At 41.3% G+C, this 25,323-nt stretch overlaps 1 protein-coding gene across 1 annotated transcript in view; it reads right to left on the bottom strand.

Moving 5' to 3' along the window:
- The window catches only part of LOC137383879 (plexin-A2-like), a 502,066-nt gene that overhangs the window by 44,887 nt on the left and 431,856 nt on the right, over positions 1-25,323 (bottom strand). Inside the window, exons 21-25 of the mRNA XM_068057231.1 lie at positions 22,371-22,605; positions 21,316-21,458; positions 20,524-20,792; positions 4,745-4,811; positions 3,741-3,887 (exon numbers count right to left, since the gene is read on the bottom strand). Coding sequence (XP_067913332.1) covers positions 3,741-3,887; positions 4,745-4,811; positions 20,524-20,792; positions 21,316-21,458; positions 22,371-22,605 — 861 coding nt within the window. The remainder of the gene's footprint in view (positions 1-3,740; positions 3,888-4,744; positions 4,812-20,523; positions 20,793-21,315; positions 21,459-22,370; positions 22,606-25,323) is intronic.

Below are 25,323 nucleotides of genomic sequence, written 5' to 3'. Positions count from 1 at the left end.
ATTATCAAATGTCTTTTAGAAGTTCATATACACCACATCAACCACATCACCCTCATCAACTCATCAAGCCTCTTTGTTAGCTCTTAAAAAAAAACTCAATCAAGTTAGTCAAACACGGTTTGCCATTAACAAATCCATGCTGGCTTCCCTTAATGAATCCACACTTGTCCAAGTGACTGTAAATTTTGTTCTGGATTAATGTTTCTAAAAGCTTTCACACCACTGAGGTTAAACTGACTTTCCTGTAGTATGAACAAGGATGTAACATTTGCAATTCTCCAGTCCTCTGGCACCACTCCTGTATCCAAAGGTAATGGAAGATTATGGCCAGTACTCCATAATTTTCACCCTTACTTCCCTTAGAATCATCAAATGCATCTGATCCAGTCCTGGTGACTCATTAACCTTAAGTACAGCCAGCCTCTCTAATACTTCTTCTTTACCAATTTTAAGCCTATCAGGTATCTCAACTACCTCCTCTTTCACTGCAACTTTGGCAGCACCTTCCTCCTTGGTAAAGACAGATGCAAAGTATTCTTTTGTACCTCAGCCATGCCCACTGCCTCCTTCCATAGGTCCCCTTTTTGGTCCCTAATTGGCCCCAGCCTTCCTCTTGTAAATAGTAAAATGACAACATGCCTATGGAAGACTTTTGGATTCCCTTTTATGACAGCTGCCTGCCTCTTCTCATTGTCTTGCATTTCATTTTCCACTTCCCCTCTAAACTTTCTTTATTCGACTTGGTTCTCACTTGTATTATCAACTTGACATCTGTCATACACCCACTTTTTCTGCTTCATCTTACTCTCTATCTCTTTCGTCATCCAGGGAACTCTGCTTTGTTTGTCTCACCTTTCCCCCTGGCGGGAGTGTACCACAACTGTAATCAACCAATCTCAACTTTAAAGGCAGCCTATTGTTCCATCACAGCTTTGCCTGTCAATCTTGGATTCCGATTTACCTGTGACAGATCTGTTCTCATCCCACTGAAATTGGCCCTCCTCCATTAAGTATTTTTACTCTATTTTGATCTTTGTCCCTTTCCATAGCTAACCTAAACCTTATAATACTATGATCACTGCTGCCTAAATGTCCACTTACTGACACCTGATCCACCTCTTTTCCCCAGAACCAGATCCAGCAATGCCTCCTTCCTTAATGGGCTGGCAACATACTAATCTAGAAAATTCTCCTGAACACACTTTAGAACCCCCCCCCCCCCCCCTTTACACTACTGCAGTCCCACTCGAGGTTAGGATAATTAACATCCCCATTATCGCTACTCTAGTTTTTTTGCACCTCACTGCATTTTCTTTGTAAATTTGCTCCTCTATATCTTTCCCACTTGTTGGTGCCCTATAGAATACCTCTATTGTTTCTTAACTCTCACCAAAGTGATTCTGGCATTGACCCATCCAGAACATCCTCTCTCCAGCATTGTAATATTCTCCTTTATCAATACTGTCACCCCTTCTCTTTTTCTTCCTTCCCGACCTTTCATGAACACTTTGTATCCAGGAATATTTAGTATCCAGTTCTGCCCTTTTTTGAGCTAGGTCTCTGTTATCACCATGACATCATATTCCCATGTCCCTGCAGCTCACCAACCTTTATTTACCACGCTTTGTGCGTGCACTGTAAACCCAATTTAGATCTTATTGCATTCCCTTTTGGACTGACCCCACCTTACTATTTTTTACTTTGGTGCTATCTGTCTTTCCCAATCCTTTGTGCACCTTGATTTTCCCCTCTAATGCTACATCCTGGTTCCTATCCCCCTGCCAAGACAGTTTAAACCCTCCTCGACAACACTAGCAAACTGCTCCATGAGGACATTGGTTGAGGTGCAACCAATTCGACCTGTATAGGACCCACCTCGTCCAGAACTGATCCCAATGTCCCAAGAATCCAAAGCCCTCCCTCCTACACCATCACTCCAACCACACATTCATCTGCTCGATCATCCTATTTCTATCCTCACTAGCACCAGGAGTAATCCGGAGGTTACTACCTTTGGGTCCTGCTTGTTAGTTGCCTTCCCAGCTCCCTAAAATATGCCTGCAGGACCTCATCTCTCTTTCTACCTATGTCATTGGTACCTCTGGTTGTTCACCCTCCCCCCCTCAGAGTGCTCTGCAGCCACTCAGTGGCATCCTTGACCCTGACACCAGGGAGACAACACACCATCCTGGATTCACATCTGCAGCCACAGAAATGCCTGTCTGTTCCTCTAACTGAATACACCCGTAAGCTATGGGGGAATCACCTCTAGAAACACGGGGCTGAATTTATGACATAGGGAGGCAGCGGCTGTATTCCCAAAAAATGGTGGCGGACGCCATTGCCAAGAGCTTCAAGCCCTTAGCCAAGCTTTGAATTTATGAAGTTATATTCCTGTGCATTTTATTTTTTAAAAATAAAAGCTGGAGGCCCTTTCCCAAACCCCCACCCCCCCTTGCCCCAAGCTCCCAACCTCATAACCCTGGTCCTATATGATGAAAATAAACTTTATTCCCAACCCGGACTTTCCCGCCAACCTCATAGCATTTGCCCTTCAACCCCTTCCCACCATCCCAACAGCCAATAAAAAGTGTTTTCCCACTCTCCCACTGATAATCTCACTCTTCCCCTCTGCCCACCAGTGTCACGTCTCAGAACTCCGAATGGAGTTCCAAAGGTGCAGGAGTTGCAGCCAACGGCCATAATATCGGCGTGGGATGGCCGCCGGGACAAGGTAAGTTGATTTGCATCTTTTTAGCTTAATTTTAATATTGAAATGAAGGCCTCACCACCGCTGGCAAAATGTCTCAGCGTTGGGGTCGTGGCGGGCCTCTCCTGGAGATTTTACGGGCCCCCCTGCCACGACACCCAACGGCAGTGGCCTTATAAAATCAGCCCACATTATTCATGAAAGTCTCAGGCTTGCGGATGCATGGCAGCAACTCCAGCGACTACACATACACAGTTAAAAGCAAAAATCAGGAAGTCGTTGTCAGGAGTTAACCTGCTCCTCCAGGAGCTTCACTACACAAACATCGTGCTAAAAGACTGGGCATTGAAACATAGGGAAGCTCAGATAGACACCCACTAAACATACCAGGAAAAGTTAGAGCTCTTCTGTTCCAGTGTAAGGGAATTTTAACTGGCATATGTCTCAATTACTACCAAACAACCTCTCTAGCACTGACAATTAATGTTTGCAAGGTTGCAGGCTTCATTCTTTTGGATTTTAAATACAGTTTGAGATTTAACATTTTCTTTGTTTCTTTTATCTCTTTCTCTTGATATTTTTTTGCCCTTTTTATTTCACTTTCTGTACATGATTTGGTATTAAATTAACTATTCTGACACTTCTTGGTTCGGACTCTGTGTGCCTCAGTTAGGCTTCTCCGTGTGTGATTGGTTAAGGAGAAACACAGTTGCTTGCCCTGTTTGCACAGGTCCCAGATTCACTGTAGAGGGCAGTGTGCTGAAATGCATTTCTAATCACACTAAGTTCCAGTGCGAAAGCCCATAGAAAGTCTGTGGGCAACTGTACATGTAATGAATGGTTGGCAAAATTTGTTCGGCACTAACTGCAAAATCTGGGTCATGATTTCCCGTAAAAATGATAAATCAAAATATCGTCATATTCTAGTGTAAGTGGACATTTTGTTTCAAACATCAAACATTTAAACATCAGCTTCCTAGTACACACATACAATTTTGGTGCTCAACTGGAACTTGACACCTGAACTCACTAAAGTCTTGTATTCAGTTTGTTGTCGGATCAATTTATCCTCACTCAAGGAGTAGCGTGCTTCGCCTGTGATTGCATCAATTGGTCCCTTCTCCATCTGTTGTTTAATGGCGCAGTACAACATGAAGAGAGGCTCTCCAGCACACTCCTGAAAAATTGAACAGAGCAATTTGCTTTGGACTCATCTCGCACTGCAAAGAGTTAGCTTTGTAAATCATCTACTACCAATCAACAATTTGAAATGGCAATAGTTTTCTTTGTCTCAGGGACATGTAAAGAATTTAATGGCACTTGATAGCATAGCAGAAACACAACATTGTCACAGAGTACTGCCTGCTAGGGAATTTGTCACAGACATGGGAGTGACAAACTGATCCGTTCTCATCTGACAAAGTAAGTCACCAGCACTATCAGAACATGATAGAAGAGGTTCTCACTGTGTGGTAAAGAACCACTTGACATCTGCCATCTTGAGCTTCATTGTGAGTGTTTCCTTTCAGTTGAGATGGAATCAACGTCAAAGGTGCCTAATTGAGGCAACAACCCACAGAGCAAAGGAAAATTGATGAAAAACCTGTCGAAAGACTAGATAATAAACACAAAAGGAGGAATATGACTTGTACAACAAGATGAAAAAGTGATGTCAATATAGTGCCAACATGAACCTCCCTGCACCGTTTTGATGACAGTATATATGATTTTAGACAACTTTGTGAATTGATGCATTCATGTGGATTACTGCTGTAATTTTTTTTAAACAAAGCATTAACTATGCAAACTTACATCATCAAAAAATCTTGAGGAAATTCATTCTGCACAGCCTCAACTTCATTAGTGGCTCCCAATAAGAGCAATAATTTTAAAGCATTCTCCACAGGAGCTACATTTTTTTGTTAGATTTTCAAATTAAATTTAGTTAAATATATCTGACCATAATTGTTAAAATATTGCTATGACATGGTGTTTAAATACCGACAAGTTTCTACAGGGATCATCAGAACTTACCTTCAGGAATTTATGAAGGAGGAATGCAAACCAATTTGTCAACATTTTCTCAGCCACAGATTCAGTCCTGAGAATGGAAAGACAAGGGGGACCTTCAGAGAATTTACCACAATTGCAGTAATTGGTTTGAGGTTAAATTGATAAATTGTAATAAAATGCTATTAATTCTAATTAACCCTATTGAATGCAACACTTTAAACTGTATTTATTTGACAGAACCAGTAAAGTACCACAAATTACAGGGGAAAAATGATCAAAAAACTGATGAATATTCGCATGAGGAAATCTCCAGAAGTGCATCAGTCTAATTCTTACTATCCTATCTGCCTGACTGCACCAGGATACACCTTGTTCATTGTTCAGCTTTTTCTTTTAATCTTAATTTTTAACGCCGGGTTTGTCTCTTTTGTAAACATAAAAATGTGGTCTGACCAAAAGAACATCACTAAAAATAAACACAGAAACCACAAAAAAGTAAACAGAATCCAGAGAAATACAACCACTGAAAAACAGGAAACAAATGCAAAGACTGAAAACCAGAATTGGCTGTGATTTGTGTGTTCATTTAAATATGGCTATTCTGTGCTGTGGATAACCTCAAACTAAATAGTCCAGTATGATGGAAAAGTCTTCTTTGATCCACTTCTCCTAATCTCGGTCAAACAACGTCTTGATTTTAAAGTTCTCATCCTTGTTTTCAAATTTCTCCATTGCCTTACCCCTCCCTGTCTCTAATCTTCTCCAGCCCCACAACCCTCTGCGATATCTGTGCTCATGTATTTCTGGCCTCTTGAACATTCCTGATTTTAATCACTTTATCATTGATAGCTGCACCTTGAGTTGCCGAGGCCCTAAGCTCTGGAATTCCCTCCCTACACATCTGCCTTTCTACCTTGTTTTCCTCTTTTAAGATGCTCATCAAAACCTACCTCTATGAGCAAGCTTTTGACCATCTCATCCCATATATTTCCTTATGTGGCTTGATGTCATATTTTCTTTTATAATGCTCCTGTGAGGTGCCTTGGGATGTTTTATTATATTAAAGGCGCTATATAAATATAAGTTGTTATTGTTCCATTGGACAAAAATGTCCAAAATACGGCTGAAATCAAAATATGAAACTGCTGTAAAATGAGTGGTTGTGCTGAGGTAGCAATAGAGTACAAGTGAGTTACTTGGCTGGGGTACTGAGGATACACTATATTCCATCTATTTTTAACCTGATCTCAGTTGAATAGCTTGCAAACCATCATGACACTAACAACTGGGTGCGGAGGAGGGGGGAGCCAATTTAGCACCAGATATTCCTGCAAGGACAGAGACAAATGCTGTAGTGATGTTGCACCGTAATATCCATTTCCACAGCAGTAGTCAGCTAAAAGACTAGTCTGCTGGAAGTAAAGAAAAATTCAATGCTTCCATGTTCCACTATTGGAGAAAGATGGAATTGGAGAAAATATAATTCATTGTTCAATAGGGATATGTATTTTGTTTTTTTAAAGTGGTCTGAATGGAATTTGGTTTCTCCATTTGCCTTTCTGTTAATTTTCTTCTCTTCCTTTCCTGAAAGCGATTAACTTCTTAAATAGCACCAGCTACACCTCGATTCTTCACTCAAGTAGCCATTCATGTGTGAACCTAGATACTTGAGTTATGGCAGGCTAGTCAGACACGGGGGTCATCACAGCACAACTGAATCTTCTCTTAACCGAGCATCCACATGCATACACTTCTAGTGGAGATCCCTGAATTGTGACCAGGAATGTCAACTTGGCTCATTTTCCCCTCCCTCACAAAGACACACTGAGGCAAAACCTAATTCACCTACTGCCAACAGAGTTCAGCTAAATTAACACAGATTAGGGACTGAATCTGGGACATTCATGGTCTGCATGGTCATTGTCCACTCACTCAATTGTGCTGCCTATTTTGGGACTTGATCCCTTTTTTTTGCACCTACAGATTTGCGACAAACATCCTAATGCATTTCAGTCTAAACAATATGATGGAATCCCCACCAGTGGTGCCATCTGCATCACGTTTTAATGCCATAAAATAAAAACATATCAATGCATATACCCATCCCAATTCAATGCTCAACTCCCAATAAAAAAGCGGTGAGCTTTGGCGTCAGCCGTAGCATCCTTGCTTTTGAATCGGAAGGTTGTGAATTTGAGATCCACTCCAGAGACCTGAGCACAACAAAGTTGTGCAGTACTGAGGGAATGCTGCACTGTCAGTGGCGCTGTCCTTCAGACATTAAACTGAGACCCTGCCTGCTCTCTCAGGTTGACATCAAGTATCCCAGGACACTATTTTGAAGAGGTGTTTTCCTGGCGTCCTGACTAATATTTATCCTAAAATCAACATCACTAAAAAACAAATTATTCAGTCATTATCACATTGTTGTTTTTGGGAACTTGCTGTGCACAAATTGGCTGCCACGCTTCCTATAATACTACAGTAACTACACTTCAAAAGAGCGTTTTTGGTTGTAAAGTGCTTTGAGACATCCTGAGGTTGAGAAAGGTGCTATATAAACACAAGTCTTTTTTGGAGCTGAAATCCCACAGTTGTGACCTAGAATCTGGTTTGGACAAGATGATATTAGTCACTTTCTGTAGGGGCTACTCGATGCACAAGTCTTCAAACCACGTAAACCTATATGTTGAAAAGAGCTGGGCATGTTGTGGCAGCATGTTAACAATTAAGAGGAAAATTATTAATTGAAACAAATCCATGTACTAGATGGCAAAGCAAGTAACAATAGTTACAGTATACTTTTAACTTTTCAAGCACTCGTACCAGCTCCTACCCAAAGAAAATTGTCTTTTATAGCATACTATGAAATAAAAAATGCTTCATAGTTCTGTGGATTACCATTATTCAATTTATTGTCACAGACAGCTCAAATCCCCGACAAGAGGCATTCAGTGCTCCAAGGATTAAATCCAAGAACAGCTTTGCGCATATTTTGCCAGTCTTTTGGTGCAGTTTAATCCCATTCTCATTTACGTTATACCTTTGTTGAAAATATTACTCAAAAAACAGGATCTATGGCTGCATGCAATAGACGGGAGAGGTGATGAAATAGTATTGCAAGTGGTGGGAACTGGTAATGGAGCCCCTTGACCTGAATATATACAATGTGTGTGGAGATAATGATGCATAGTGTTAAAATTGTCACCTCTGGTTATTAACATCTGCTGGAAATTCTGCAGACTGAAACTCCATTAAGATGTTAATCTATGAAAACATCATTCTATTTCTGTGTAGAAGGTGCTGGTTCTTCCCTTTTTAGAATTTCAAAGATGCAAATGAGAACCATGGGAAAGATAGAACATGAGCAATATAAGGCTGTCACTTCATCGCTTGACCTTACAGCTACATAGTCGGCAAATGCAGGTGTAGAAAATTAGATCATAATGCTTTGAATTTAACTGGGAGCTGAAACAGCCACTTACAATCAGGGAAAGCAAAATGCTGATTGAGAGAAAATTACAGCTCCTCCAAGTTGTTTGTTCAAATACATTTAATTTTTTTTATTCTCCAATTAAAAACAGTTAACTGGAAGCAAATCATTTTAACCAAGTTCACTCTAAGGAATATTAGCAGTTAAGACAAACCTACTTAAAAGTCATAATCTTAATCATACTCCAGCGAGGATGTCTAGCTAATTCTTTTTGCCTAACAGTCAAGATTGGCATTGCCCAAGTTTAAGATTGAAGGAGGAGCAGACATTCTAAAACTGTCATCTGGAGTTCATGGCTATTTAATTAATTACACACAGATACTATTCAACAAAAAAAAACTCTATAATGGATAGAGAAAATTTTCTAATGGACAAGTCTTAAAATGTGATATTTGTCAAACTAATTTCAGATTTGATTTTATAATCTCTTTTTCGGGAAAGTTCCTGTTTAGCTCATGGTAGTAAATCACCTTGCATCAGACAGCTGTGGGTTCTAGCCACAGGATAGAACATGAGCACATGTACTGGGCTGACACTTCTGAATAGTATGGAAGGAGTGCTACATTGTCAGACCTACATTCTTTCATGCAAGATGTCAAAACTGAATCCCTTTCTGCTTGCTAAGGTAGCTATAAAAGATTTTACAAGAAGCACTCCACGAAGCCGAGAGTTTTCCAGATGACCTAGCCAAAAACCGTCCCTGAATGCATATTACTAAAAACAGCTTAACTGGCTATTTATCTCATTGCATTTGTGGAATCTTGCTGTGTGCTAATTGGCTGTTGTGTGTGGATACACAAGAATAGTGACTGCATTTCAAAAGCATTTAATTGACTGTGAAGTATTTGGAACATGCTCAGATGATGATTTGGTACTACAGAAATGAAAATTCTTCCTTTTTCTTTATTTTCTTGCAGGTATCACATGCCAGTATAAGGAGGAAAGTCCAGTTGCGATCGTAGATTTTATTTTCACAAACACAATTAAGGTCACTCCGTGATTGAACAAAGCACCAGGAGCTGCATTTCATCATTTCTGTTATGAGTAGCTGTGATTTCCTTCCTAGGATGCCAGAATTACTTGTAAAATACAATTCAGAATGACATGAGAGAAACTAGAAATCTTTACCATATTATAAGTGGCACAATGCTAAGCTCGTGAAGATTTTTACTTCCGTTTAGTTTTAGTGTTTTAGTTTTAGAGATACAGCACTGAAACAGGCCCTTCGGCCCACCGAGTCTGTGCCGACCATCAACCACCCATATATACTAATACTACACTAATCCCACATTCCTACCACATCCCCACCTGTCTCTATATTTCCCTACCACCTACCTATACTAGGGGCAATTTATAATGGCCAATTTACCTACCAACCTGCAAGTCTTTTGGCTTGTGGGAGGAAACCGGAGCATCCGGAGAAAACCCACGCAGACACAGGGAGAACTTGCAAACTCCACACAGGCAGTACCCAGAATTGAACCCGGGTCGCTGGAGCTGTAAGGCTGCGGTGCTAACCACTGTTTCACCTCTTTAAGCAAGGAATCATTATTTTAAATCTTTACCTAGTGATAAAATGATTTTCTTTTTATAAAAAAACTTATCTATCTACTATGCAACAGAGAAATGAACCATCAATTGAAGGACTTCAGCTATCCTATCCTAACTTTTAATCTGTTCACACTTCTTAACATTATAAATACATGTTATATTGACCTAAGCAATAATACACAAGTTCAATATTTTCTACTCTTTGCATGCGCTTTATTGGTTTCACAGCATCTCTTGGTTGGGAGAGAATGGTGTGATTTCACATAGGGAAATTTGAAACAGAGGCAAGCCCAGTTTGATAGCACGTGGCTACCGAGTAACACTGTTGGAGGTGTGGGGGGTAGATCCACTGGCTGCAAGGGAACAGTGTGCTGCCAAGGGTGTGAGAAAGGAATGAGTGAGCAGAAGAAAGAGACTGCAAACCATGAAAGGAGGAGAGAAAACCCATTTGTATAACACAAAATACTTCAAGTCATATTATTTTTCCAGTTGGGTAGGCGGGCTGGCCTGACCAGCACAAACCATGTGGATCAGCGTGCCTCTTTGAAAGAGCTATTTAATTAGTCCCAACACCCCCCTTCCCCTTTTGCTCTTTCCCTATAGTCCTTCAAATGTTTCCTTTGTAAGTATATATTTCATTCCCTTTTATAAGTTATTGAAGGCAGACCAGGACTTAAATGCACAAGCCCCTGGTTAGGAATGAAATACACAGCTATCTGAAACACTGGGCTACTAAAATAATACAAAGACCTTAATAAGAAAAATGAACAATGATGGGTTAATATAATGTTAAATTTGAAATGTGAAATAATTCCTACAAGTCTTTCTAAAGTAATCCCATACTTACTGTGAATACACCAGCCTTTCTATTACGCAAGCTTATGTTATGGTAAAAGAACAAGGAGGCTTAAACCTAAAGTAGATTTTATGCTGACATTACAGTATATACAGCAATTTTCTTTATAGCCTTCTGTTTTTATTCAACTGGAGTCAAAACTTATTATTGGAACTAAACTGTCTATTGTTATTTTTGTCTACCCCTCATTTTTGAAAAAAATGTCTCCCTCAGGCCACAGGCAATCTTTTCCAGATGCTTCAAAATATTTTAAAAGCCAATTCACATACAAATGTCATTGCGTCTATATGAGGCCATCTTCCTCAGTTATTTGGAATGTGATTTTCAGATGTTCTCTGTTTAATCACTGGATATGATTTCCTCTGTAACATCCCAAGAGGGAACAACTGATATGTTCTCTGACTACATTTAAGATTCCAGAAACCTAAAGCCCAACCACTAGGAAACTTCCTTTCAATAAAATACAAACAATGTTTAAAACTTAATTTCAAATAATTGAGAACTGAATATATTTTAGTTATAAAGAGGCCAACATGTTTCTGGAAAGGCAGTCTAGATAATATTCATTTCATGTAGGACACAATGGGAGGAATTTATAGATGTGCCCATTTAGTGTACTGTCTGAAGAAAAACTGTTGTACTGTTGTAATCATTTAGCAAAATTGCATCTGTAGGTTCCAAAGGTGGAATCTGATACTTGCTTTCTTTCCTGTTAACAAGTCCCAACATTGCTGGTGGTTATCAGCTGTAGCTAAAGCAGTAGCTCTTTATTAGATCACATCAATGCCCAATGATAGCCTGCAGCTTAACACTACTGTGAAGGGAGGATTTAATGGCAGTGCAGTTACCTTAGATTTGATCTGCAATACTATATGGAGCTCTTTGTTCCGCCACTTGTTCTCAAAATGTAGAAATTCGTGCATGTACATGAAAACTGATACATTTTCAGATTAAAAATGCTTTTAAGAACAAATGCAAATTCTTGATGTTAGCTGGTCCAAAGTTTGGGGCGGGGGTGGGGGGTGGTGGGGAGAAAGGGGAAGTGTAATTAGTGGGTGGGACACTACCCTCATTGCTCATTTGATAGCCAACAAATTCCCATTTTGATCACCATCTGACAACTCCTGCTGGAAGCTGCCTGCACTTAGATATATGAGTAGAGGGTCTCATTTGTAAAACATTCACTCGGGTGAGGGCAGTTGTCACCTATGAGTCTCAATTTTAACTTGGGGTGGGAATCTGCCAGAGGGTGAGGGTGGGGGTTGTGGGGTGGGGGGGGGGGGGGGGGGGGGTTCTGAAGAGGCCTCACACAGTGGCGCAGTGGTTAGCACCGCAGCCTCACAGCTCCAGGGACCCGGGTTCGATTCTGGGTACTGTCTGTGCGGAGTTTGCAAGTTCTCCCTGTGTCTGCGTGGGTTTCCTCCGGGTGCTCCGGTTTCCTCCCACATGCCAAAGACTTGCAGGTTGATAGGTTAATTGGCCATTACAAATTGCCCCTAGTTTAGGTAGGTGGTAGGGAAATATATAGGGACAGGTGGGGATGTGGTAGGAATATGGGATTGGTGTAGGATTAGTGTAGATGGGTGGTTGATGGTCGGCGCAGACTCGGTGGGCCGAAGGGCCTGTTTCAGTGCTGTATCTCTAAACTAAACTAATCTAAACTAATTCCTACTTGGGGTAATGACAACACTGGCAGGCAGGAGTGGGAATTAACAGGGGATCAGGCCACTGACAGGGACTGATGGAAATGGTCCCTGGCAAGGTGACTGAAAAAGGACGGAAATTTCTGTTGCCAGGATGCTGCCAGATGATGGCTTTTGTTGGTGGGTCCCAGATCATGAGGCCCTCAGTTGGCCCAGGTTAAAATGGCATTCCTTGTCCCGGTGATGTCAGTGGGATGCAACTTCATTTTAAATTAAGCCCCTCTGGCTCTTCATGGGTGGCCTTTGGATGCCTGATTTCAGGTAATTTGAAATTGTTGTGAGGGGTGGTGGGGAGGGGCAACAGGAACATATTGGGAACATAGCACAACACTCCCCTCAACCACCACCCGCCCCCCCCCCCCCCCACCCTAGCACTAGCTGGGGGTGGTGGAGGGCAGATGAAGAGGCATTAAAATACCTATGGAATTGTTTGCCTGCATGGACTAATGTCCCAAGGCAGAAGACTAGAAAAATATTTTAAATAAAGCAAAAGAAAATCAGAGACTATCTTGTGCAGTTCATAGCCATTACCTCACAAAAAAAAAGGCTGCAACTTCAGGGAAGCCTGATGTCTGGTCTCTGGTTTTCAAAATGTTGCACATCTTGAGGTTCCCAGATTGATAAAGCACTTGAGTTTTTGCTCTACTCCCTCTGCTATTATCTGAACTATTATCTGTTGTTGCATCCTTGTTACAAACTCTGGACCGAGTTACATATAGGATAACACATCAAGCCTTGCAATCTGATTGATCTCTTAAATTCCTCATATAGGACTGTTCAATTTAATAGAAAAGGGCCCATTCATAATGGGAACCTGTTATGCTGGCTTTTGTCATAAACTTGGCAACTTCAAAAGCTGAATTAGCAACAGAACTTGCCATTTCTGCTTTAGAAGTCACCAGGATTGGTGACAAATGGATTTGCTTTGTGGGAAAAATATCCCTCCAAAAAAAACAGCAGGAAAATCACAAAGTTCCCATTAGTTTCAGACGAATAACAGCACCAATTTTTACCAAAACTTAAAATCCACTTCTAAATGGCCAGGCACTTTAGCAGGAACCAATATATTCAGGCGCCTTAAACATAAAACTGAAGACCAAATTGAATCAGCATCAAACAGCACAACTGAAAGATAATGGGCACTGTACATGAAATCTGACAATATTTAAGATCAAAAGCTTCACTTTTACGGTTCATGATACCACCTGAGCTCTTTCATCTTACTGTAGCTTCGTGACACTTTCACAATTGTTTCCCTAAAATTAGCCTCACCGCAATGAGAGGAAAGACAAAAAACACAGAACTTTCAATTACAAACATATTTTTTCTAAGACACAGCTTGAGTCATTACAGTTTTAAAATAAACACAAACCTGTTTCCCATCAATTCTAACCTTAAGTCATTATATTTTGAAAACATGAACTTCACACAATGCAGGGAGCAAAGTATGAGAAAACATGACATGCATTGTTAAATAAGGCTTAGCTCTGGAATATCCCCCCTTTCTTAAAAAAAAACCACCCAAGTAAACAGACAACAAAAATGGTGGATTCAGCATCTGTCTTCCATCAGTATCTGGCATTTATGTATTCTCACAAAGCAGAGGCCATGTGTGCTGCCCTGTTGTGCTTCAGAAATTAGATTGTGGTTCGGGCTCACACTGTACCCCCGCCCCCTCCAAAGGGTGCCGACAAGTTAAGTGACATAAACTCAACTGAATCACGCCAATCCGTGCAGACTAATGTTAGTCCGCTGCAAAGGAAAGTCTCCCTGCTGATCTGAGTCTGTAAGAACAAATGGGGCTCAAATCAAAGCCTAGATGTGCATGCAATGGACCACTGTAACTGCACTGATTCTAAATTAAAACTGATTGTTTTACTATCTTTGATGGCTGAAACTGCCCCACAGTTGGCCCCAATTAAAGGGTATACTCCAAAGTGCTCAATGAGAAATTAGGTTTGACTTAATGACATGCAGTAAAATATGGGATTACTGCGAGGGGCTGCGTTAATTGGAATAGGCAGAAATCCATTTCAAACTGTTGCCCTGCTGTTGCACAGCTACTTTGAGCATGATTACTTTGGCAAGGTAAAACCAATGCTGGTGATTACTGCACCTAGGTTGGCAAGCTGGAAAAACATTTTTTTAAGTTTGAGATTAGAATATTTAAAAAAAAAACTAGGCTCTCAACATCTGTGATAAATACATTAGACAACACTGTGCAGGAAAGGCCCAGGTGCAATCCCAGCATTAGCAGCCATGACGGAACTGCATCAGCACAACTGGGTTTGGGAGGGAGGAGAGAACCTTGGCGGCTTTTCTCCGATTGCTGTTCAGTGAAAAACGTGCATATGCAAATGGTGGAGTGGCTGCAACTTACAGCTTCAGCTTAAACACGGGTACAGGAGACTCGGCCAAGGGGCTGTCGGAGACGAAGAGGAGGGGAATTTGGAGAAAAAATAAACATCTAAGAAAATTGGCTAATTTGATATTGCTGGAAAGTATTTTGTTTCTCATTTTATGAAAAAGAATCTGTTGTATTCCCTGCGGCCTGTGTAAAACAGACAAGTTGAAGTGAATTAGAATTGAATGTTGCAGCAACCCAGCATCAAATATTATACTGAATACTAGTAATATCCTAAATTGCTATCTATAAAGTGTTCTCAGGTGGCATACTAATTCCGGCTTTATTTGTCTGGATCACTGCTGTTCCTTTGGTAAACACAGAAAAACATCCAACAGGATTCAAACTGTTTTCACTTTACAACAGTGAGTTAGATGCCAATCCGTGTAGCAAATGCGGCTTCGAGAGTCTCCATCCTATGCTGAACTGATGGCAAGTTATTCTATTTTTCTAGATTAGAGATACAGCACTGAAACAGGCCCTTCGGCCCACCGAGTCTGTGCCGAACATCAACCACCCATTTATACTAATCCTATATTCCTACCAAACATCTACTTTGGATCAATCTGGAATTGAGTTGATCACTATTGATTAAAAAAACGCATTTTTTGCCCATCAGCTACGAATTTGGATTGAACCAAGATAACTGGTAACTCTAGTGGTGTAGTGCTAAGTGCTCATTAAATGACCCTCTTTGGAGGAGCTTTGTGGAACTGTTACTGAAGGAGAGTTCAATGTTTTGGGCAGGAGCTGACATTAAGACCTATCCAGCCCCACTGAAAGTAATTTCTTGGTCCAAGCCATCCCGCTTCTTACTGCTCCTGCGTACAGGAAATCTGTATTTTTTTTTAAATCCACAAATCATGAATAAATTGCAAGCTGCAAGTTTTGGCAACATTGGAACTGCCTTTCAGATGAGGTATTAAACAAAGACCCCAGCTGCTCGCTCAGGTGAACATAACAGATCCTATGACTATTTAAAGAATAGCAGGAGAATTCTCCCAGGATCCTGGCCAACCTTTATATTGGGGATATTAGAGAGAACATTCACAGACATGCACAAAGGTTTATAATACTAATAAAACTAGAAGGGAAAACAGTTGTCAAAGCAGACAGCACAAGCATTTTATAACCCTCATGCTTCATGCAAGATATTTACATGCAGCAGAGCATTAGTGTTTTTTTTTACAGATTGCAAATAGCCTGCAAGTTTTGGCAACCCTGAGAAAAGTGAATAGTATCTAAATGTATCCTGGCCCTTCACATTTCAAACCTTTTTATCCAGCTTCCTGCAGTTTTCTACAGAGCCCTATTATAAAACTTCCCTCTTTTTATTGCTAGCGGAGAGCCTCAGGTGGCAGCAAAGCCAGGAATCAAACACATAGAAAGAACTTGCAGTTATATAGCACCTTTCATGACTTCAGGACATCCCAAAGCACATTACTGTCAATAAAATATTTCTGAAGCATAGTCCCTGTCGTAATTTCAGAAACATGGCAGCTAATTTACGTACAACAATGTCCCATAAACAACACTGACAAAAATGAAGAAGTCATCTGTTTTAGGTGTTGATTAAGGAATAAATATTGGCCAGACTAACAGGAGAACTCCTCCACTCTTCCTCGGATAATGCCGTGGGATCTATTACGTCCACCTATGGCAAATGGGGCATCAGATTAACGTCATTTGAAAGGCAGCTCCGACAGTACTGCTGTCCCTCGGTACTGCACTAGTGCAAACTTGGATTATGTGTTCCAGTCTCTGGATTTGGACTTCATAGAATCACAGAATTGAATTGTTACAGTGCAAAAGGAGGCCATTCAGCCCATTGTGTCCGCATCAGCTCTCTAAAAGAGCAATTCGCTCAGTTCCATTTTCCCGCCTTCTCCCCGTAATCCTGCATATCCTTCCTTTTCAGAGAACAGTCTAATTCTGAATGCTTCAATTGAACCTGTCTCCACCATACTCTCAGGCAGTGCATTCCAGACCTTAACCATTCTCTGTGTGAAAAGGTTTTTCCTCATGTCACTTTTGCTGCTCTTAAATACTTTAAATCTGTGCCCTCTCGTTCTTGATTCTTTCACAAGTGGGAACAGTTTCCCTCTATCCACTCGGTCCAGACCTCTTATGATTTTGAATACCTCTATCAAATCACCTCTCAGCCTTCTCTTCTCCATGGAAAACAGTCCTAACTTCTCCAATCTAACTTCATAAGTGAAGTTCCTCATCCCTGGAACCATTCTCGTGAATCTTATCTGTACTTTCTCCAATGCCCTCATGCCTTTCGTAAAATGCGTCGCCTAGAACTGGACACAATACTCCAGTTGAGGCCAAACTAGTGACTTGAACCCATGACCTCTGACTCAGGAGGTGCAAGTGCAACCAGTACACTGAGCCAAGACTAACATAATAGGTAATTTTCTTGTAACATCTTTCAACAACTTAGTATTTTTCTTCTGTATTGTTGAAGAAAGTTTATCAAAGTAAACTTTTTTAATTTGCATGTAGGTTTTACACAAGGCTTTGAGATCATTTCCATTCTCTTTCCTACCTTTACTACAACTTGGGGTGAGAGAATTTGGTGTCCATGATTACTTTGGACAGTCCATTTCCAGAGATCCTGAGACCATACTTGGAGCTCAAACTTGCTTCCAAAAGCCTTGGTGTTACTGTTTAGTTGTCACCCTGTCACAACTTTTGTCTATAATTTGCCAACCACTCCTCTCCCATCTCATACCGAATACACTGCATTACTTAAACTCTCTGTAGTAATTTTATGTAACTTGCAATGCAGCATTGCCAAATGCTATCTTGAGGCCAAGGATACCAAGACGAACAACATTCACTCACTGTATAGGATAGAACTCCCAGTCCAGGTCTATTGCTCGAATACATTTCTTAATTTAAAGCCTAAAGAACATTCTAGTTATTCATGCAGTTCAATTCCAGGAAAAAAATATTTAAGGAAAATCTGGTCGCAACAGTTTCATTTTTAGTTAAATCTTCAGAACCTTAATTTTTAGTGCAGCTCTCACAATCATTTGATGATGTCTTTCATACAACCTCCAGCAAAATGATTTCCTGATAATGTTTAGTGCCAGCTATTAAACAGCAAAATTAGAGAACAGTAAAGAACTACAGAATATTTCTTCACTTCCAATATTCTCATACTGATCTCAAATGTTCTATTTTCAAGAAACTTCCTTTATTCCCAATAGATAACTAAAAAAGATGTCGTGGAAGTGATTAATGGATATTCTATGTATTTTTTTCAACAGCCACTTGTTAGCCTGCATCTATCTGTGAAGACACAAACTCCTCAGTGATAATTCAAGAATCAAAAGCAATCTTACATGATCTGGTTTTGCTGGTATATCACATTCCTGCGAAATAGTAAGCAAAGTACATTTCCTTGAGGGCTTGTACTAAATGAGAATAAATATACTTCTGCAGATGAAGCACCAGATGTGACAGTTTAAATGATATTCAGGCTGTGTTACTAGACACTGTCAGATCATAGTTTGCTTGAAATGATTAACTTCAGTTGCTATATGAACATTAGTCAGAATGTACACAATCCCCAGCTTGACCTGCTAAATACTATTCCTTACAATCAGAAGTGCATCATGCTGTGCAATATACCAAATATGGCTATGCTGCCCAAATAAGGAAAGGGTGATTGTAGCATTTATGGATCTATTGTGTCAAACACTCAGACAACGGGCTGGATTTTGTGTTGGAGGGAGGGCTCCTGGCGCTGGGTCAAAAAGGCAGGGAGAACCCATCCTCTGCCTTTTTGCAGCTGCACCACCCCCCACCCCCCAGAGCAATCGTCTGTTCTTTTGAAATCAAAGTAGTCGCCTTTAAAGACAGGGATCCCAACTCCAAGAGCTGCCAGTGAATCAGAGGGCCAGCAGCACCACCGGGAGCAGTGGCCACTACCAGCACTGCAGAGGCCTCAGACCCAGGCCCAGCGCCAGAACCTTGGACCTCAGGTAAGTGAGCCAGGGTCGCTGGAGCCAGTCCAGAAGGCCCCGGTGAGGAAGGGGTGTGGTTGGGTAGGGGAAGGGTGGGGGTGTTCCCAGGGGATAAAATGGTTCCAGATTTGGGGGGGGCGTTTCTCCGTGGGCCACAAATTGCTCACGGAGGAGGGACCCCACCCAAAACCTGCAGGGAAGTGACCTCATGTTACAAGGTGACCTCCCTGCACAGTGGAGGCCCTCCACCCCCACACCACTGATAAGATCCCAGTGGCGACAGAAAGAGGCCATTAATACGCCACTTAAGGGCATCAATCGGCCTCTGGACAGGAAGGCCGTCGTTGGCCTATCCAGTCCCCCCAAAAGATCGCTTAGTGACAGGGAGGCAACATGCCCTCCTCCCCCCCCTGCCACCTGTCGTGATATTCTGTGCCCCTCCACCTCCGACCCCACCTCAGGGAGCCACACAAAATCCGGGCCAACAAATAGTCATTCATTTCAACGCAATTCACCAAATGACCATACAAGTTAAGGTCATTTTTGCTTTAATTGGCCAGCAAAGTCCTTTATGGTACACAGCACAGACAATGTACAGTTGAAGGATAATCAAAAAATGTATGACATGACATTATTTGTTGTCAGAGTCAATGGGTTTGTACAATGTATTGTGGATGCAGGAAATTACCCACATAAGGCCATAAGAGTTTGATTACCCACTGAGATGAAATAGCAGATACCATGAATCAAACTGCCATTTTCCATTGCATCTCCGTAAATTAGTGTAGCACATCAGAGAATTAGCAAATTAACTATTGTCTCCAGATTTAATGACGTCTATCTTTGACAGACTTTGATGCCAATAGGCACACTGCCCTTTTGCGTTGAAGTTGTTTAGTAACCGCGTGTTACTTTCTTGTGTTAATGACTTAGGTTGGTCATGTAGTAAATGGGACATTGTACTTTAATCACTTATAAAATCATAGAAACCAGTTCTTGAGCTAAGCAACATATTTTGTTTGGAGCAGATATCAGTCATTAGGTTTCCTAGATTCAAACAGGCTTCAAATTGAGAAATTTAGGAATTTGTCAATATTCTGATGTGTTAACTGGTTTTAAGATATCGAAATTGCAAATTAATTTTCTTTTACATAAATTATTTCTTGATTTTTCTCTTTTACATCCTTAGAATCAACCCCATAATCTGATAGAGCCACACTGAAGCGAAGTGAGTCAATCTCAGTTTTTTCCCTTTCAAGGTAGGATGCCTTGACAGTAAGTGGCAAAGATAAGGAGTGATGCAATTCACCAGAGAGACAGGATTGGAAAGAGAAGTAGCTGGTGCTAGTTGGAAAGCAGACATAGGCTCTAGTACTCCATTTTATCGCTGGGATGTTTTTAAAAAAGTGAATCAGTATTATGTGAGGATATGGTTATTGTTGTGAAGCTACTGCAATATTTACATTATCATTGAACTTTTATCTTGCCTATTATTTCTCTTCTAATCTATTTTTTCCAGGTAGTCAGATGAACAAGCTATACACGTCTCACATACTTAAAAACACTTCTGTTTAAAGGTTAACCAAGAGCAATGTGTGTTACCAGATATTTGCAATGTGCCAAAGTGCTTCTTTCCCTCAAGCCGAGACGCTGGCTGTCCAATTAATAGCTGCAAGAACTCATTTTGTGTCATGCATCTTTTTGAATTTGAGCTTAGAGACACAGTGAAATGAATTTTTCTACTACTATGTTATCAAGCATAATACCATCATTTATTTGCAAGTTAACCATCGGAATTTTCTCTCTTTTCTCTCACCTGCGAAGCAAGAGTTTGGGATGGTTCTTGCTCTCGAGGTTTTTCTCGATAAGATCAGAGAGTAGCCGCTTTAGAACATCTGTGGCATATTCTAGCTTGCCTTGCAGTGCAGTCATGATCAAGGATGCCACATTTCCACGATCCCTCATTGAAAAGCTCCGTTGTAATTCCAGCGTTCGGATGAAAGTCAACAAAAATACCTTGTTGTTAATGAGTTGTCCAAAAAGTTTCAGTGCTTTCTCCACATTCTGCTGCCCATTTCCTGGAACCTAGGACATAATGGTCAAAGGTGAGATACAGTAGGATGATTAGTACCTTTTTTACTCAATGAAATTTCACTGTTAAATACAATCACCTACCATTCTTTACTAGAAACACTAACAATGCCTTGTGTACATTACAGCATTTTCAGTTTTCACTCAAATCTTTATATTTACAAATTGTTTGGTCGCCTACAGTCTAATCCAGCTGCCAGGCAGGTAGAACCATGGGTGGGGTGGGCAATTGTGGGGTGAGTTGCCTGGTCATTCTGCTCCGCAGGAAGTAATAATCAACTCTGTCCGGCTGTCCCTCTAAATTGTAACATCAAAGGATCTTGATTTGGACAGATTGATGAGTCTCTTCCCTGATTCAGGCAGGAGCACCTGGGCTTCCCAAACAAAGACCTCAGTAAATATGACCATTGAGCTAGAGAGTAAATGATGCACAGGGTATTTAACTCCGCTACCATCCTATTTCAGCTGGGTGGTCTCAGTTATCGTCAGGCTTAATATATTTGAAATTTGGCCTTACCTCCAGCTCCCGTAGAACTGGATGATCCTCAATTCCAGGAAACAAGACTCGCATTGCATATGTCCTGTAGTCAAGATATGGAATTCCAGCTCGGTCCAAATCACTGGTGAGCTCATTAATATCTGTCTGAAGTTCTGCAAAGGCTATCAAAAAACAGAGCAACGGTCACACAATTTGTACTTTTGTTTAATTGGCGATGGGAAAAAGTCAGGAACTGCTTATTGAAAATGCGGAACATCTAATTCACTTAACAGATTATACATTTAGTACCTGTAAACTGCAATTATAATGTATCTTAGCTTTTTGCTACACTGCTCAGACTACAAGCTGCCCACCAGTTCTCTCCATAGCTTCTAGGTGATATTCCAACAGGTGGAGAGAGAACGACTAGAATGCACCCTGTTGAGATGAATGAATCTAAATTATAGGTGGCCCAGAGTACAAAATCAGAGTCTTTGGGATAAACACCAACACTGTCACTGAAGCTAACAGGCCATCTCAGAAATGCAGAAACATAATTTAACAAATGGATATAAATAAGATTACCTTGTAATACTATAGGACTTGTATATATTCAGGGCCGATATCACAATTAAGAGCGACACTCTGGGATTTTAAGCGATAGTATCTCAACATTATAGCTCTAATTTAATGAGGCTCCAATGGCACTATGGACCCTGCTAGCAGTGATCGTATGCCCAACATGATGTATTTTGCTGTGTGAGAAGTAGTCAGATCTTTGGATATTCCTATGATCAGAGCATGCCTCACTACAGCTACAAACATTATTTAAGTAGATCTAACACCAGATTTAGCACATTTCTTTCTTACCACTCTCTAGTGTATAGTACTGCTTATTTAGATAAAACAGGCACCTTCCGAGTTGGAGAGCAAGAATTATTTTGGTGTGGCTTACTATATTGTTTAATCTACATGCTGATTGTTGCATTGACTCTTGTTGGTGTTTTGGTTTAAGTTTTTTCGCATTGTAAAGCTTTTATTTTCAACTCCACTTTCTATAACTTTTTTCAATAAAACTTTAGGCTCGTTCTTACCTTCTTTGCATTCCAACGCGACACGTGACTCGAGGTTATCCATCTGCATCTGCAGTCGTTTGAGGGTCAGATCATTCTCCCTTGATTTCCGTTTGTAGGCAATCAGAACAATAATTACTATGACAAGCAGAAGCCCACCACCTGCTGCGATGCTGATGATGGCTGGGAGGGTGAGCAGACTGTCAGATATGACATGGACCATACCAGGGGAGAACTGCAGTCCACCCACCTGAACCTGTATTACAAGACAAAACACACATCAACAAACACAGCAGGGGTCATTTTTAACTAAAGTCAATGGAAAAGAAAATTCGGCAGAGTGTAAAATGGACCGTTATTTCACTAATCTCCAACGCAGAAATGCACCCAGTTGAGGATTTTTTTTAATGCCTCTTCAGGTGTGGGATTTCTGTGATGGGGTAAGGAACACTCTCCCACTTAGATATCCAATGACAGCATTAAACAGTTCCTGCACAAGTATGGGCCAGGGGCAGAGCAAAACTCTCTCTACTGTTTTAATTATGTATCCTAACATTAGTCTCAGAAAAGCAAAAGTGGAAGAGCAGAATTTGTTTTCCCTCATTTCCCTAACCTCCAATTTAAGTTTTAAAAAAATACTGAGGATCCATGGCAATGGCGCGAGATCCTCAGACCCAGAGAGGGGAGCCTTTGATGCTCAAAGCAGAGTGTTCAAGTCCAGCCATGCCATAGTACTTTCTAAAGCTTCGATGATTAAAACTTGTACAGAAGCAGAGACAAATGCAATCAGGTTATTCAAAGTGCAACTGGATCCCAATATTGGAAATTTGTTCACTAGCTTTCATGGACCGAATGACCTTTTCTCATCCCTTACTTTCCTTATATTCTTATTTGTTGCATAAGGTGTTTTCCACCAGTGCTGACAGAAATTTGAAGGTTTGGATCAGACCTCGTGTCCAGAGAATTCATTGGTAAACTGTCTGAGGGCGAGATCCAGGGAGAAGACTCGGAGGGCGGCGTTCCGGACGGGTAAGTATAAAAACAAACTTACCTCGGGTAAAAAAAACTGAAAAAGTGACATCACTGGAAAGCTGTGACCTGATTGGCTGGTAGGGAATTTGTACTGAATTCGAAAATAAAACATTGATAAAAATTGATTAAAACCCTAATTAACTAATGAATAACTAGATTAACTAAATCAGAGGGAGGAGATTACTGTATTTAGTTAGCATTTAATATTTATAGTAGAAATCTAACACTAGGGACCATATAGTTAATTGTAACATAATTTAGTAAGGATTTAATAAATATTTATTTATTTTATATTATTTTATTAATTAGTGCGAGAAATGTCAGTCAGAGGGGTAAAGTGCTTCACCTGTGAGATGTGGGAGGTCCGTGACGCTTCCAACGTTCCGGACGACTACATCTGCAGGAAGTGTACCCAGTTGCAGCTCCTCACAGACCGCATGGGTCGGTTGGAACAGCAACTGGATGCACTTAGGAGCATGCAGGTGGCAGAAAGCGTCATAGACAGGAGTTTTAGAGAAGTGGTTACACCCAAGGTGCAGGCAGATAGATGGGTGACCGCTAGAAGGGGCAGGCAGTCAGTGCAGGAATCCCCTGTGGCTAACCCCCTCTCTAACAAGTATATCATTTTGGATACTGGTGGGGAGGATGGCCTATCAGGGGAAAACAACAGCAGCAGCCAGAGCAGTGGCACCATGGCTGGCTGTGTTGTTCAGCAGGGAGGGAAAAAGTGCAGAAGAGCAATAATTATAGGGGACTCTATAGTCAGGGGCACAGATAGGCGCTTCTGTGGACGTGAAAGAGACTCCAGGATGGTATGTTGCCTCCCTGGTGCCAGGGTCAAGGATGTCTCTGAACGGACAGGGGGCATTCTGAAGGGGGAGGGTGAACAGCCAGAGGTTGTGGTATACATCGGTACCAACAACACAGGCAGGAAGAGGTCCTGCAGGAGGAGTTTGGGGAGTTAGTTAGAAAGTTAAAAGACAAGACCTCTAGGGTTGTAATCTCGGGATTACTCCCTGTGCCACGTGCCAGTGAGGCTAGAAATAGAAAGATAGTGCAGCTAAACACGCGGCTGAACAGCTGGTGTAGAAAGGAGGGTTTCAGATATCTGGATCATTGGGATCTCTTCAGAGACAGGTGGGATCTGTACAAGAAGGATGGGTTGCATTTAAACTGGAGGGGCACAAATATCCTGACTGCGAGGTTTGCTAGTGTCACTCGGGAGGGTTAAAACTCGTGTGGCAGGGGAGTGGGAACCAGAGCAGTAGGACAGCAAGTGAAATAAATGAGGGGGAAATAGTAAATAAGGCCAGTAAGACTAAGAGGAAGAGCAGGCAGGGAGATGTTGCTGAGCACAGCGGGACTGGTGTTCTGAAGTGCATTTGTTTCAATGCAAAAAGTATAACAGGTAAGGCAGATGAACTTAGAGCTTGGATTAGTACTTGGAACTATGATGTTGTTGCTATTACAGAGACTTGGTTGAGGGAAGGACAGGATTGGCAGCTAAATGTTCCGCGATTTAGAAGCTTCAGGCGGGATAGTGGGGGATGTAAAAGGGGTGGGGGAGTTGCATTACTGGTTAAGGAGAATATCACAGCTGTACTGCCGGAGGGCACCTCGGAGGGGTAATGCAGCAAGGCAATATGGATGGAGCTCAGGAATAGGAAGGGTGCAGTCACGATGTTGGGGGTTTACTGCAGGCCTCCCAACAGCCAGCGGGAGGTAGAGGAGCAGTTATGGAGACAGATTTTGGAAAAATGTAAAGGTAACAGGGTTGCAGTAGTGGGTGATTTTAACTTCCCCTATATTGACTGGGACTCATTTAGTGCTAGGGGCCTGGATGGGGCAGAATTTGTAAGGAGCATCCAGGAGGGCTTCTTGAAACAATATGGAGATAGTCCAACTAGGGATGTGGCCGTACTGGACCTGGTATTGGGGAATG

Source organism: Heterodontus francisci, chromosome 25 (genome assembly GCF_036365525.1).
Source record: "Heterodontus francisci isolate sHetFra1 chromosome 25, sHetFra1.hap1, whole genome shotgun sequence".
Taxonomy (NCBI): Eukaryota; Metazoa; Chordata; class Chondrichthyes; order Heterodontiformes; family Heterodontidae; genus Heterodontus; species Heterodontus francisci.
The sequence above is the reverse complement of the archived record's forward strand: the minus strand, read 5'-3'. Positions and strand labels throughout refer to the sequence as shown.